This window comes from Bubalus kerabau, chromosome 15 (genome assembly GCF_029407905.1).
Source record: "Bubalus kerabau isolate K-KA32 ecotype Philippines breed swamp buffalo chromosome 15, PCC_UOA_SB_1v2, whole genome shotgun sequence".
Taxonomy (NCBI): Eukaryota; Metazoa; Chordata; class Mammalia; order Artiodactyla; family Bovidae; genus Bubalus; species Bubalus kerabau.
In genome coordinates, this window is record NC_073638.1 from 48,713,150 (window position 1) to 48,729,018 (window position 15,869).

At 34.9% G+C, this 15,869-nt stretch overlaps 1 protein-coding gene across 1 annotated transcript; it reads right to left on the reverse strand.

Moving 5' to 3' along the window:
- Positions 1-3,386: 3,386 nt before the first annotated feature.
- Positions 3,387-4,343, reverse strand: LOC129628196 (olfactory receptor 52A5-like). The gene has a single exon (XM_055547624.1). It carries the CDS (start codon positions 4,341-4,343, stop codon positions 3,387-3,389), a length of 957 nt encoding a protein of 318 aa, XP_055403599.1.
- Positions 4,344-15,869: the final 11,526 nt, after the last annotated feature.

Genomic DNA, 15,869 nt, shown 5'->3' on the forward strand with positions numbered 1-15,869 from the left:
TTTCAAGTATTCTACAAAGGGCAGAAAACATTTTTAATGTGTATAATCTAGAAAAAGATTACATCAAAATATATAAAGACCTCATAATATTAATGAAAATAATAGAAAAAATCCAAATGTATCATATCATAAATATGTAAAAATTTGATTTAATCTGATTATTTATTTGAAAATGGTAACTAAAATCACAATGAACTACTATTATAAATGTACCATATGGCTAAAATGATGATAAGCATATCAAATATTAGTAATGATGTCCAGTAATAAAGGTTCTTATATCCTGCCAGTGAATATAATTGAACCAACATTTTAGAAATGCATTACACCACTTACTAACATTGGCAGTACCCTATGAATTAGCAACAAGACTTTTAGATGCAGAAATCATCACTCTAAGTGCACCAAGATACATATACAAGAATGTTTAAAGTTGTGTTCTTCAAAATCAAATCTTCTCAATGCCCATAAACAGAGGATGGGTAAAAAAGCTGTAGTATATTCATACAATAGTACCTTATGCAGCAAAGAACATGAACATGATAGATGTACAAAAAATATTCTAGTCAAAAATTCACAAGAAGAAAAACAGAAAAAAATCAATACTGTGTACTTCCAGTTATATAAAATTGAAAAATCAGCAAAACTAGACTATAAGGTTTAAGAATGCATGCTTAGGTTGTAAATATATATACAAAAAATGTATAATTACTTTAGCTTTTAATATAGAGATTATCTTTAGGAAGAATGAGAGACTGTAATGGTGAAGGAACACAACACAAGACTTGTAAGGAATGAGAAATTGTTTCTTCATCTAGAAGTTATTTTCATGAACTTTACAAAATTTGTTATTTTCACTTTTCTGTATGAGAATTATATTTCAAAAATCAAAGAAAATATATCTGCAGTAGTGGTTATATTACTTGCTTCTAATCACCTGAATCAATGTTTAAATTCTAACTATTTATTCTTATGAAAGGTAAGGTAATTACTTTGCTTGTATTTTCTCCGGAACTGTCAACTCTTACTAAGTGACCTATTTCTAATCTTCTATTTAAGAGACAAAAAATAGTTGCTCAATTATTACACCTTGTTATTGGTCTCTTTAGCTAATTATAGGCTTAAAAAACTTGACTGTCAACCCACAGTCATATTATACTCTACATAACTCATTTGAAAATTACTTTTTATGTATGATGATGTACTTTTATGGTTTATGTTGTTTGTCTTTTCTCATACTCCAGAAGATAAATAAAGCCAGGCATTCTGATCCATATGGAATGTGTTTGGTTTTGTTGGTTGATACAGCTAGCTTGATTTTTCTTATTGAGCTTTTCAAATGTATGTGCTTTTTCTAGTATACTTTATGCACTTTGGCAATTTTTTGCACTTTATATTTTGGAATATGGTTCTCCCAATTCCTGCATAATTAATTGGTTATTGTCATCACATTCCATTTGCCTTGGTTTCTTATTCCGGGGTATCACAACTTTTTATCTGCATTTTGTGCACATTACATGCTATAACCTCTTGGAAAGAATTCATATATTTGCTATTTTACTTCTTTTGAGAGGTGGCTGTCTTCACCAGTTATTCATTATGCACTATGGTTGCCACAGCTTTTTGAAACATTTAATGCTGTAACAGATTTAAAATTAAGTTTTTGTTATCTCATTAAAGAAATTTTTGTACATCGGAGATTCACTAACATATTGCTTTATTACTCTCCTTGGTGTATTTTTCCTTCCTTCATATACCTCAGGTTTATAAAAATTTTATTAAAAACTCAGTGCAGAACTTCCCTGACCATCCAGTGGTTAAGACTCTACCTTTTTAATACAGGGGGCATGGGTTCAATCCTTGGTCCAGAGCAAATATTCCAAAGATTCCACATACTGCTCAGTATCTAACCTATCTGAGGTCAGTTGTAAAAGTACGTTATGACACAAGTTCACTCTGCTTTATTCAACATAATTGTTTATTCGAAAATAATTATCTGCTTCTGCCTCTTAAATAACATGATTCCTTTTTCTTTCTTTTTCTGGTAGTGAAATGTTGGGTTATTTCTTTCTTTGACTATGAGTTAGTTTACAACTACATATTCAGATATCTCTGTTTACTACGTTTTTTTCCCCAAAGTTTTCTTATTACCCTAAAGTCTCTATATTTGTTGGCTTTGAATACCATTGATCAACAGCAAGAAAATGTCTTAATTGTTCATTATTCAAGGTCATTTTTCTGAAGTTTGAAGACGCCTCAAGCATTACCTTGCTGCTACTGCTGCTAAATCGCTTCAGTCGTGTCCGACTCTGTGTGACCCCATAGACGGCAGCCCACCAGGCTCCCCCATCCCTGGGGTTCTCCAGGCAAGAACACTGGAGTGGGTTGCCATTTCCTTCTCCAATTCATGAAAGTCAAAAGTGAAAGTGAAGTCGCTCACTCGTGTCCGACTCTTCGCGACCCCATGGATTGCAGCTTACCAGGCTCCTCCATCCATGGGGTTTTCCAGGCAAGAGTACTGGAGTGGGATGCCATCGCCTTCTCCCAAGCATTACCTTACTGTGGATAAAAGCACCAATTAGACACAGTTCCTCTACTCAAGATACTTGCAGTATGAAATTTCTAAATGCAGTGAAAATGTATTTGCATATGTGTTCAATGCTAGAACTAAAGCTCCAATTTCAAGCAAAACTCAAATTGGGTAAAATCGTTAAAATATTTCTCTCTGAAAGATGTTTTCTATTTAGATACTGATTGGATTTTTTGGATAAAAAAGGTATATTTTTTAACATGCTTAACATCTTTATTAATATTTTTTAATGCATGCTTTCCCGTGAAAACTCCTCAGTGTTTATAGACTTTGGACAGCATCATACAGATATTATATTTCTGATATTGATGTTACTAATTTTACATAGTTTATATATTCATCAGTTATTCAGAGAAATTGAAAAAATAGATAAGTGTTTTCAAAAAATCAAAATATAGATTCATAAACAAATATTAGAAAGTGAAACATAGCTAATATTATAGTTTTGAATTGGTTTAGCAGCCTGAAAATATTGATATAGTTCATGGTGCTTCAAAATTACTGGAAATGAAGTGCTCTTTTCTTCAATTTTGCTGTCAATATGTGCTGCTAGAAGGGACATTCTAGGTTTAAATAAACAGGACCAAACAAGAGTAACAGAAACAATTTGAAATCTCAGCATAAGGGAGCTTGTTCTTTATGTGAAGAGCAAACCAAAGTTTTTAAGCATTTGAGGGTTTGTTAAATTATCAGCATTTGAGCTTTAAAGATTGTTTTCAGATCGTTCATGATGTAACTTTTCACCATATTAAAGTTGCTACTTTAAACTAACCTAAAATCTCTACAGAAGGAGCCACTAATGATCAGGATGTCTTTTGGAGAAGATCATTTTCAGGACATGGTCACAAATTTGTTTGGTCTTCACTCCATAGACGATTGGGTTGAGAAAAGGTGGAACTAAAAGGTAAAGGCTGGATAAAAGGATATGAACATATGGTGGTATGTGAGAACCAAACCTGTGCGTGAAGAAAGAGAAGAAGCCAAGGAGGTAGAACTGCAGGAAGACACAAATATGAACAATGCATGTTTTAAAGGCTTTCAATCTTGCTTCCTTCTGGGGCAGTTGAAAGACAGTGACAAAGATCTGAACATAGGACAAAGTGATAAAGCTGATGTCAAATCCTAAGATAGTGAAGGCAACAAACAGACCTAATATCTTGTTGATCCGTATATCTTCAGTAGCCAGTTTCACAATGGCCATGTGCTCACAGTAAGAGTGGGAGATGACTGTGGTTTGGTAGAATTTAAGACGATATTTGATAAGCACTATGCATGGTGCTACAAGAACGACAGCCCTGAGTATCACACCAATTCCAATGTGAGTCAAGAGTTTTTGGGAGAAGATGCTGGCATGTCTCAAGGGGTTACAGATGGCCACATAGCGATCTAGGGCCATTGCCAGTAAAACACCTGATTCAGTTGCCTTGAATGCGTGAATAAGCCACATTTGTAGAAGACACGCATCAAAGGAAATCTCTGTCAAATGAAACCAAAAGATGCCTAACATTTTGGGAAGAATACACGTGCTGAGTGCAATGTCTGTGGCCCCCAACATGGCCAGAAAAATGTACATTGGACTATGAAGGCTGTTTTCATATTTGATTATCACTAAAATGAATGTATTCCCAATCACTGCCATAAGGTACATGAAACAGAATGGAATCCCGATCCAACACTGCACTGACTCCAGGCCAGGAATCCCGATGAGTGTCAGTACCGAGGGCATGAAGACTGAGCCATTGGGTCTGAGCATGGTGATCTGAGTAGTAGAATTGAGAAGTGCTACTTCTATGTCATCTTTTAACTCCTGTTAAAACTGCAAAATTAAAAATTAGAATGAGTTATTTCAGCAAAATATACTTTAGTTAGACTAGGAGGATACCATCTTACTTTCTCTGCCCAATGACTCATCTCTAATTTTCCATCTCTTTTCTCAATGTCTCTAAGTAACCAATCATCAGATTCTATGTTTCTGCATGTCTTTTGTTTTTTTTTTTTTCAGTGAGAAAAATTAAGTGGACATACTGTATGGCTTCTTTCTGGTCCATGACTACTGAAAGAAATTCCCCTTAGCTTGTGCTTTTGTGAGTGCTAATCATCAGTGCTTTCTTTCTTTTTTGGTCACCTACCAATTGGAATTGAGGGAAATTTTCATCTAATTCAAAGTAATGAATTTGAAGATTAGACTGTACCTAGATCTGGCATGAAGGATCTATAGTAGTGGTAAATCTTTGTTTGGTCATAATCAGAAAGCAAGTTTGATTAGAATATTTTTCAGTTTTGCAGCTCACTGTTGTTTTTTTTTTTTTTTTTTTTTCTCTTAAATTGATTTCTTCTTGGCCAGATCCCTCTGAAATACATTCTCTCCAAGTGCTTTAAACTAATTATTCAAACTTTCAGTGTTTTCCCAAAAATGAGCCACACATCTTTACCATCCTCCACTTAAGCTCTCAGAAAATAAATCCATTACTTTTAAAAGTCATGGATGTTATCCCCATATCCTTAGGAGTTCCTTTAAGATTTGTTCTATGCCCTGCTATGTACACATCACTTGTATTCAATTTCAAGTGTCAACCTAAGTCTTCTGTTCTTCTCCCTCTTTACCAATAACCATTAGGTCTGAAAAGCTATTTTTTCTTAATTATTTGCAATAATATAAGAACTTGTGTTAAATGTAATGTTTCCTTTACTTAGAGCCTTATGCATCTAATAGCCACTCAAAATACAATTTCTATAGTTAACATTTTTCTTTTACACAATTGTATTTCATAGAACCAGAGTCAGCTCCTTATTTGTCTCTGCCCTTCAGTAGATACTTCACTCATACCACTATTTCCTTTCAGGACCTCCTATAAGTGACTTTGTCTTATCATTTTCCAAACTCTTTGGGGTTTTTCCAGGCTGACAATTCCCTACTATTTCTTCTGTGAATACATGTATACGGATATGTGTGTGTTTAACCCCAGGAAAAGCAAAATATTAATTTACTAATTAGTAAGTATTTTTTGACTAATTGTAAAACTCCTTTTTGGAACCATTAAAGCAAATATAAAACAAAGACTATGAGAAAGTCCTAAAACAACAGATTTGGAATAAGAAAAAATCTCTGCTCAAATTCTCTCCATCATCCTTCAAGTTATCTCCCCTGATAAGCTTAGATTCTCTCACAGACAAAAAGATATATCTATCCCACCTGAGGTCAATTGCAAGAGCATTTGTTGCTTACTTTTCTTAAAACTTATTCCTCTATGAACAAGGCGTTCCTTTTGGACACTCATGTTTAGGAATTCTTCTTGGAGCGAATACACAATATACCAAAGCAGATGTTTTTCAAATCAGAAATTAACATTTGAGAAGTTTATTTCCTAATGATTTTATTAAATACATATTAAGTATCCACTATAATCAAAGCATTATTTACACCAACTATAGAACAAATATCAATGTATTTATCATATAACTATGAAGTACTTACATTGTGCTGAGTGCTTGAAACTCAAAAAGTAGTGTCAAACATTGTTAAATAAGTATTATATTATCTTTTTAAGTTTGTAAATTTTTAATTTTCCTCTGACTATTATATTGGCACCATTATCCTATTTTTTTAATGAAAAGCTGCTGCTGCTAAGTCGCTTCAGTCGTGTCCAACTCTGCGACCCTACAGACGGCAGCCCACCAGGCTCCCCCATCCCTGCAATTCTCCAGGCAAGAATACTGGACTGGGTTGTCATTTCCTTCTCAAATGAAAAACTAAGACTTGTTAATTTATAAATAAATATTTGTTGTTGTTCAGTCGCTAAGTCATGACTGACTCTTTTGCTACCCCATGAACTGTAGCCCTCCTCTGTCCATGGGATTTCCCAGGGAAGTTGCCATGGAGTGGGTTGCCATTTCCTCCTTCAGGGGATCTTCCAACCCAGGAATCGAACCCTCATCTCCTGCACTGAGAGGCATATTCTTTGCCAGTGAGACACCAGGGAAACCCATAAGTAAATGTACTTTGTTCTAAATTATATGGGATACTGATCTAGGTAAAACAAAAAAGTAATTTGTGTCTTCTGAAATTTTACAGCTATAATTCAGTAAATATTAGGAGATACATTCAGACAGCTAAATCAGGATGGATTGTATTAAAATACACAAAAAATTTCAATGAGATTGTTCCTCTCAGGATCTGAAAGAGAACAACTCTTAGGTTAGCTTCTTAATTTACTAAATAGTTTTACTATATACATTATAGTACATGTTTGTTAGATGCTACTTGTCTGGCATAGGACCCCATTTGGAACATCATGGTATCCATATACTTGCTAACAATCTCTATGGTTTGACTCAAAAATACAGGCTACTCTTTATATCCAGAATATTTGAGCAATTTAACATGGCTGTATAAGGAATACTTGACCCAGAGAATCCATAAAACATGGAAGCCATAGCTCTAGGTAAGTTAATATTGTGAATAATTGCAGAAAGGAAAGTGAGCAAAAGAGAAGAGAGCAGTAAACAAATGAGCAGATACAGAAATAGAAAAATGTGCCTTCAATCTAAAAGACAATATCTCTTATGAAAAATGTACCTTTCCAGATGATAGTTTTACATTCCTACTGAGAAAGAAAATTCTTATTTTATGGAGAAGACAAATAATTTAAACATGAAATTATTTTCTCCGCCTTTGACCTCTTCTCTCCCCCTAGAGTGCATTGTTTATCTGTCTTAAGCATCAGACCAAACTACCCCAAGGACAGAAATACCTGCTTCATTAGAAAGAAAAATATTCTCCTGACACCACAACTCCTTAAAAGGTAACATTCCTTCTTAATCTTATAAGGGGTTGCAATGACCCACCACGTTGTTCTTGGAGATCTGGATTATATAAAACATCAATAATACATCATTCAAAGTACAACTTTCTTCGCCCTAAAATTTATATAACTGTGCTTTCATTTCAAATAGAGGGAACAGTCCACAGATTTTTCTGAGATGTTGTTCCTGGATTATAATCTTCAATTTGGCCCAAATAAAATTTTAAACTTGCTTCTTAGATTAATTTTTTCATTGACTCTAACTTCATGAGTCCTAATGACAATTTTCTGGGGCAGTGTTTCCTAAGCATGGTACAATTACCAAGATATGTTGATGTTTAGTTGCTAAGTAGTGTGTGACTCCTTGTGACCTGGTAGACTATGGCCCACTATGCTCCTCTGTCCACAGGATTTCCCAGGGAAAAATACTGGAGTGGGTTGCCATTTCCTTCTCCAGTGGACCGAATCTTCCTGACCCAGGGGTTGAACCTAGGACTCCTACATTGCAGGCAGAGTCCTTACCACTGAGCTACCAGGGGGGCCACCAAGGTATAGGTCAGATAAATTTTTGTTTTGGGGTAATTCTCTGCATTTGTAGAGGTTTACAACATCCTTATTTTGTACACATTAGATTTCAGTAGCTCTCGCTCATCTTGGCACTCAAAAGGTATTTAGATGTCACCAAATAGCCCATAGATGTGTAGGGAAAAGCACATCATCCTGGTTGCTAAACATTATTATACAGTTATACAGAAAAAGCACTTTTAAATTAATAAGAATGAATGATTATGTTCTTTTAATCAAAATGGGAAGAATAAATTGCCTATGAAGGGGAATAATTTTTCAGTAGAAATTACTAGATAAAAGAGACTTAGACAGGCATGGTAAGAGAAAATAATTTGTACAAAAATCACAAGGGCTTCCTGGTTGTTAAAGCGTCTGCCTGCAATGCGGGAGACCTGGGTTCGATCTCGGTTGGAAAGATCCCCTGGAGAAGAAAAGGACAACCCAATCCAATATTCTTGCCTGGAGAATCCCATGGATGGAGGAGCTTGGTGGGCTACAGTCCATGGGGTCACTAAGAGTCGGACACGACTGAGCGACTTTACTTTCACTTTCATGTGAGATATGGTGACATTGTCTCCATATAAATATTTTTCACATATAAATCATTTCATAAGCAGAAATGATGGCTAATAAAAGGAAATAATATCAAATGTAAAGTGTTTTAAACCAAATGGTTTTATATTTTTGGTGGAAGGACACTTTTTTTGCAAGGTGAAGAATTCCCTCTGTTGGCAGTTTGATGAATGGCTTGTAAGATATGGCAGCTAAGTGTAAAGAGACCCAGTCAGAATGATACTAATGAGAGTCCATACATTACATTATGAACTATTATGGTATACCAAAAGAATAACAAGGAATAAAAATCTGTGAGACTCATTGACTTTATGCAGCAGAAATTAAGGAGAGATGAGGCTAAAGGAGTTTTTTCCTTGAGAAATTCAGCTATGGATGACAAAAGAAAAGCTGAAAGGAACTCTGTATACAAATGTAAACAGATTTAGAAGACTGAGGAAAGGTATCTTAAGCTCTTGAAATTCATAAGCCAGGGTAAAATTACCTGGATTGACTGAGCGACTTCACTTTCACTTTTCACTTTCATGCCTTGGACAAGGAAATGGCAACCCACTCCAGTGTTCTTGCCTGGAGAATCCCAGGGATGGGGGAGCCTGGTGGGCTGCTGTCTATGGGGTAGCACAGAGTAGGACACGACTGAAGCGACTTAGCAGTAGCAGCATGTTTACAGCATAAAACATGAATTATTAGTGTTACAACCCCAATTTTGAATCAGCTAAATTTCAAGATGTAAAAGATTTAAGGAATTCAGGGCTCTAATTCCACACTTTCTACAATCTCAGGAATCTTTCCTCTATGAACTCTCTGACATTCACCCACCCATCTGTCTCAAGTCCTCGTGAATATAGAGGACTGCTTGTTTCTGAGATAGCATGCCATATTTCAGGACAGCTCCAAATGTCAAATAGATATTCTTTATAATGAGCCTTAAATGGCTTCCTTCTTAATTTCTTCTTAAAGTCCTAAATTTTCAATTCAATGATTATAATAGCCATTGGTCATGGCAGTTAATTGCCCAAGATCTGTGGTCAGCCAAGAGAGTTTAAAATCTGGATGCTACAACTTAACGTTTGCCTTCTCTGCACCCAGTTATAAAACTTTGAATTGTATCAATTTCTTTATTTCTAAAGCAATATTCATAGATAGAAACTAATTACCATGTGACTTTGATTATTAATGACAAAATCCATCTAAATAGTTGGAAGGAAACATAAAATATATTGATCTGTCAATAAATGCCAGTTATTAATCAATGGGCATTTATGTTCTCACAAATAACTTGTCATATTTAATTAACACTTTATCTAAATAAGTGTTTCTACTGAATTACTTGAAGGGCAGGTTTTTCCTCCATTTTTTCCAGTGTGAATGTGAAAGTGAAAGTTGCTCAGTCGTGTCTGACTCTTTGTGACCACATGGACTATACAGTTCATGGGATTCTCCAGGCTAGAATACTGGAGTGGGTAGCCTTTCCCTTCTCTAGGGGACCTTCCTGATCCAGGTGGGTTCTTTACCAGCTGAGCCACAAGGGAAACCCAAGAATACTGGAGTGGATAACCTATCCCTTCTCCAGTGGATCTTCCCAACCCAGGAATTGAACCAGGATCTCCTGCATTGCAGGCAGATTCTTTACCAATTGAGCTATGAGGGAAGTAAATATGTATAATTTCCTGACCTTTTAACAAATAAGTTTTCCATTAATCTATCAGCACAGATACCAATCTCTAAATATCCTTCTTTTTCAACTTCATTTTAAAATTTGTTACCAAGTGTGGCTAAGTGATTCAGAAATGTTGTGAAAAGCATGAGAGACATCTCTCTGGTGACTAAACACTCAGCTACTGTAGGATTGTATTATTATTATTTTTTTTTTTTACCATCCTGGAATTGGATTGTATGACATATACATCTTTTTGAAACCAATCCTCCAATTTCCCACACTCAGTGCAGAATCTCAAACCCAAAGACTTACCAGGGATTATCTGTGGTAATACAAATAGAAACCATAAAGTAGAAAACGTTCTGACATTTTGGATAGTGAAGAGTGAATGCTTTATACTATAGGATGCACCTGGGGATTGGTTTTCACCAATCCCTGGTGAGCTTTCAGGTCCACTGGAGACAGGAATGAAAAGAAAGGCACATTCAGAGCATATAAGATTTATCTCTAATAGCTGGTTCTGCATCTAAAAAAATTCTCAAACTTTGGTTTCACTTTAGGATTGGGAACCAAAATGAACCTCCTTCTAAAAATTTCTAAGAGGACAGTGCCTCAAGACAGTACAAAACAAGTCAGTGGTATTTATTTACAAAAATAATGAAACAATAAAGGTAAAACAAACATCTTGAAATGTTCAAAATAACCATCCAAGACATGCTGACAGAGGAGTAAATGTGTATATATATATATATATATATATATATATATATATATGTAATCTAATTTTAGTCAGAGAAGCACTGACTTCTTGTTTAGTCCCATGATTGGGGCTGACCTGGGATTTTTACCTCAGAGCCTCAGCTACCAGTCATTTTCTGAGCTTCTTCTATGTAAAATTTGGTACACAAATCTATCCGATATCCAAACCAGTTCTCACCAAATTAGCCCAGTTATGTTCAGAATTGTTATGAAAGGATGGTATATATTTTTTTAAAAATTTAGTGTCTAAAATTGATATCAATTTCCACATGAGAGTTACTTACTTGGTTGAAAGAAAGGTTTGTGCCTTACAATCGTGTTTTTAAGTTTCAGTATCAAGAAGAGAAAGGAATAAACTTTGATTCACTGAAAAGAACAAAAGAGAGTGGCTAATAACCCTGGATTACCAGATTGACCATACTTGAAGTCACACTGATTTTGTTCTTGTATTATTGGGTTGCTGCTGCTGCTGCTGCTAAGTTACTTCAGTCATGTCTGACTCTGTACAACCCCATAGACGGCAGCCCACCAGGCTCTACTGTCCCTGGGATTCTCCAGGCAAGAATACTGGAGTGGGTTGCCATTTCCTTCTGTAATGCATGAAAGTGAAAAGAGAAAGTGAAGTTGCTCAGTTGTGTCCGATTCTTAACGACCCCATGGACTGCAGCCTACCAGGCTCCTCCGCCCATGGGATTTTCCAGGCAAGAGTACTGGAGTGGGGTGCCATCTCCTTCTCCAATCATTGGGTTAGACATTATGTATTAGTCATGTTCCTTTTGAATTAAAAGACTCTCTGACTTCATCCTCTATTAAACTGCCATAAAATTATCATCACCCTAGGAAAAGCAATGGGCTTCCCCGGTGGCTCAGACTGTAAAGAATCTGCCTGCAAAGCAGGAGACCCAGTTTTGATCCCTGGGTCTGGAAGATTCCCTGGAGAAGGGAATGGCAACCCACTCCAGTATTCTGGCCTGGAGAATTCCGTGGACAGAGGAACCTGGTGGGCTACAGTTCATGGGGTCGCAGAGTCAGTCACGACTGAACAACTTTCACTTTCAGAAAAAACAATGGTATAGGATTGTGAGCAGATAAAGGTAAACCAGCTCAGCCTGGATCAGACTATGTCTGTGCCTTTGCCACCACTGGGCACTCAGTGATTCACATGAGCAGATTGGAATCAGCTGTAGCTGAGAATCTGCACTAGAAAAAATAAAACACAAAACCAGTACTTATCAGAGTGCCAATAGCCCACTGAAGTAACAGGTGAACTCATGATTAAATGAAATATTTTCAGGAAAGTCAAAATTTTCTTTTTGAAATTTTTTTTGAATTTTTCCAGAAATTCAAGAAAATCTGCTTTTCAGATAGTACATGAAGTAGATGGAGGTGAGGACCACAGACGCACTACTCTTTATACATATTGCAATGGCCAATATAGACCTATTGAATGACTCCCAATATACTTTTAGAAAATATGCAAAAACTGTTTGAACCTAAAGCCATCAAAGTGCTGTAGTATGTTAGAGGCATATATATTCTTATATGCTACTTAATTAAAATCTGTTAGAACACTGGGGGATATGTTTTCTAAATGATGTGATTTTTTGTTGTTGTTGTTGTTGACACGTGTATTATACTTCCTTTGAAACCTGAATATCAATAAGAAATTTTCCAAAGCATTTTTAATAGAAATGTATGCTTTTGTGAAATAAATTAGGAAACAGCAAATTTTCAGAAAAGACACTTATTTCCCAATGTTAAAAAAAAAAAAAAAACAGTTTAAAATCATAACCAGTTAGAAATTGAAGTCAAATAGCTTTACTAAAAGATGGGTAATAAAACTCATCAAATTAGTAGAAATATGATTAAATGAAATATGAAAAATAAAAATAAAAATGAGAAGGGTCTGAACATGCCTATAGTGTTTGTAGAATTGTCTAAATGAAGATGGTGATCCTTACCATTCAGAGAGAAAAGGATCATGAAAAAGCTTATTTGGCCAGATATCTGCTTACGTGGTGCAAGAGCATATTCAGGTACATCATACAATAGAATATCATTTAAGCATAAAGGTAAATGACATGCTTATTTATGTACAACCCAAAGAAACCTTGAGAACATTATTCTAAGTGTCCTCTTAGTTCATTATTCTTTATTATCTTTAATTATCTTGATAGAACTGTACATTAATTGATAGGTAGATGTCTTTCTTATCTTTATTTCTTATCTTACCTTATTCATTATTCTTTCTTTCTAAGAAGAAAGCCAGACATACAAAGCCAAATATTGTTTCATTCCACTTATATGAGATGTCCAAGGTAGTGAAAGCACAGACACAGAAAGTCAATGATGATTGCTCTGTAATGGGGCAGGAGAATGAGAAGTACCTGCTAAGGGGAGTGGAATATCTTTATTAGGATGGTGAAAATGTTCTGGAATTTGATAGTAGTGTCGGTTGTGCAATTTTTTGAACATATCAAAAACCAGAGACTTGTACTCTTTAAAGGGTGAGTTACATGGTATGTGAATTGCATCTCAATGAATTAAAAAAACCTTTGTGTCAGTATGTTATAGAAAGAACATACTAGAAAAATTACTAGATGCATGTTTTTAAATTTAGTATATACCAAATAAATGTGGTGACATGAATTGATGATCAAAAAGGCAGCTAAGCTCAAATGTAATTGTTAAATATTTATTCAGGGGAGAACGGTTATATGGGAATTCTGACATTTTACCTGTTTTTATTTTTGGTAAAACTTAAACTGTTCTAAAAATAAAGTGTAGAAATTAAAGATAATTTAAGAGTAGGAATACAATTATGAAAATATAATCTGATCAAATTAATAAATTATGTTATTTATGATTAATTATTAATTAATTAATTAAATTATTAAATTATTAAACACCTCTTCTTCCACATGTTTTTTAGTGCATGCCTGCTTAGTCATTCAGTCAGGCCCAACTCTTTGCAACCCCTTGGACTTAGACTGCCTGGCTCCTCTGTCTATGGAATTGTCCAGGAAATAATACTGGAGTGGGTCGATATTTCCTCCTCCAGGGAATCTCCCTGACCTAGGGATTGAACCTGCATTTCTTGTGTCTTCTGCACTGGCAGGGGAATTCTTTACCATTGTGCCACCTGAGAAGGCTTTGTCTTCTTTAGGAAACCATGCAGATTATCCTATTGTGAAAATAAATTCTCATTATGAAAGTTGTTGTAGAATTTTTGTGCCTTCATTTTCTAAATCCTCAGCAATATGTATTTGTTCATATTTAAAATGTTTCATATATGTGTGTAGGTCAGGAGTATACATATAAATTACAGATGAGATCTATATGAAAAAAGAAGTTACATACAGAGAAAATGTTGTGATACATGCTATGAGAGCTATTAGGAGGGATAGAGACAGAAAGGAAAATGGTCTAAATTCCTTAGAGGAAATGCGTAAGTTCTAAAAGCAGGAGAGCACTCAGCATGTAAAAAAACTACACATATTGGTATACATAAGATCAGGAATAAGATACAGATTCATCAAGTACTTTCTGTTGAAAAATCCACAGCATTTGTATGAAAAATGCCAGCAAATAAAAGATGAAAAATATTATTTTCTTCTTCATAGGTTCTTATGTAAGGTTGAAAACAGGAATAAGATGATCCCTTGGAGAAGGAAATGGCCACCCAATCCTTTATGCTTGCCTGGAGAATTCCATGGACAGAGGAAAATAGTAGACCACAGTCTAGGGGGTTGCAAAGAGTCGGACACAACTGAACACACTCACACAAACAATAGAGAGAAGGTAATTTATCTGAGAATTTATTTTAGAAATAATCACTGAGACCTGTACATTTTATAGAACTGAGGACAATAGCAAAAGCCAATGATGTTCCTGGCTTGGTTGAATGAGTAAATAATGGTAACCATTTCTCAATTGAGAATACTTTTCAAAAGTACTTGATAAAAATACAATTTATCCTGATGTGCAATATTTTTCAAGAATAGTACAGTAAACTCCTTTATACAATGTACCCAGGGTCACAAATGATTTTTCAGTTTGCCCCATTTTGCTTTATCACTCAACAAATGACTAGATAGATGGATTGATAGGTAGATAATTGGATAGATTATTTTTCTGAAGTGTTTTTGAGTAAATTAGAGACATAATATTCCTTTACAGCTAACTATTTTGTTATATATTTCCCTAGGAAAAGGGTAATCCATTGCATAACTATAGTAGTATAGCCAATACCAGAACATTTAGCACTAAAAACATTACAGCCTAAGTAGTATTCCATATTCCAAGTTTGAAAATAGTTCAAAGACTTCTATACCTTTATTTTCTTGCCCCAAATCCAATTCAGATACACAGTGCATTTAATATTCATGTCCTTTTAAACTTCTTTAACCTATAGCAATGTCTTTGACTTGATACATTTTCTCCTTTGTTTTGTTTCATTTCTGAGAGTTCATTGACTTAATATTTTAAAACTTTGTGTTGAGGTCTAATATATGCATAGAAATATGTTGTACAGCTTAAATAATTTTTCACAAAGTAGGCATAAATATGTAACAACTGAGGTGAAGAAGAGAATAATTACTTGCACCTAGAAGCCCCTTTCTGAATTGTTCATTATATCACCATTTCTGCAAGTAAAGGGAAAGATGTATGCTCACAATTCCCCTCTTTTATGATTCTTACTCTCATTATGGAGGTAGAGTCCATAATCCTATTAACAGAGAATTGACATGTGCTAATAGGATCCTAAAACCATCTAACATGCTGGCAGATTAAAAACAACAACAAATATAACAAACAGAAAACTCAAGAATCTCAAATAACATGTTGTTTTATTATATTATGAAATACCATTACCATTCACAAAAGTAAAACAGCAAAGTATTATTTATGGTAAATT

What these genes read in the sequence shown, in the direction of transcription:
- LOC129628196 (XM_055547624.1), bottom strand. Translation starts at nt 4,343, where the DNA reads ATGCTCAGACCCAATGGCTCAGTCTTCATGCCCTCGGTACTGACACTC.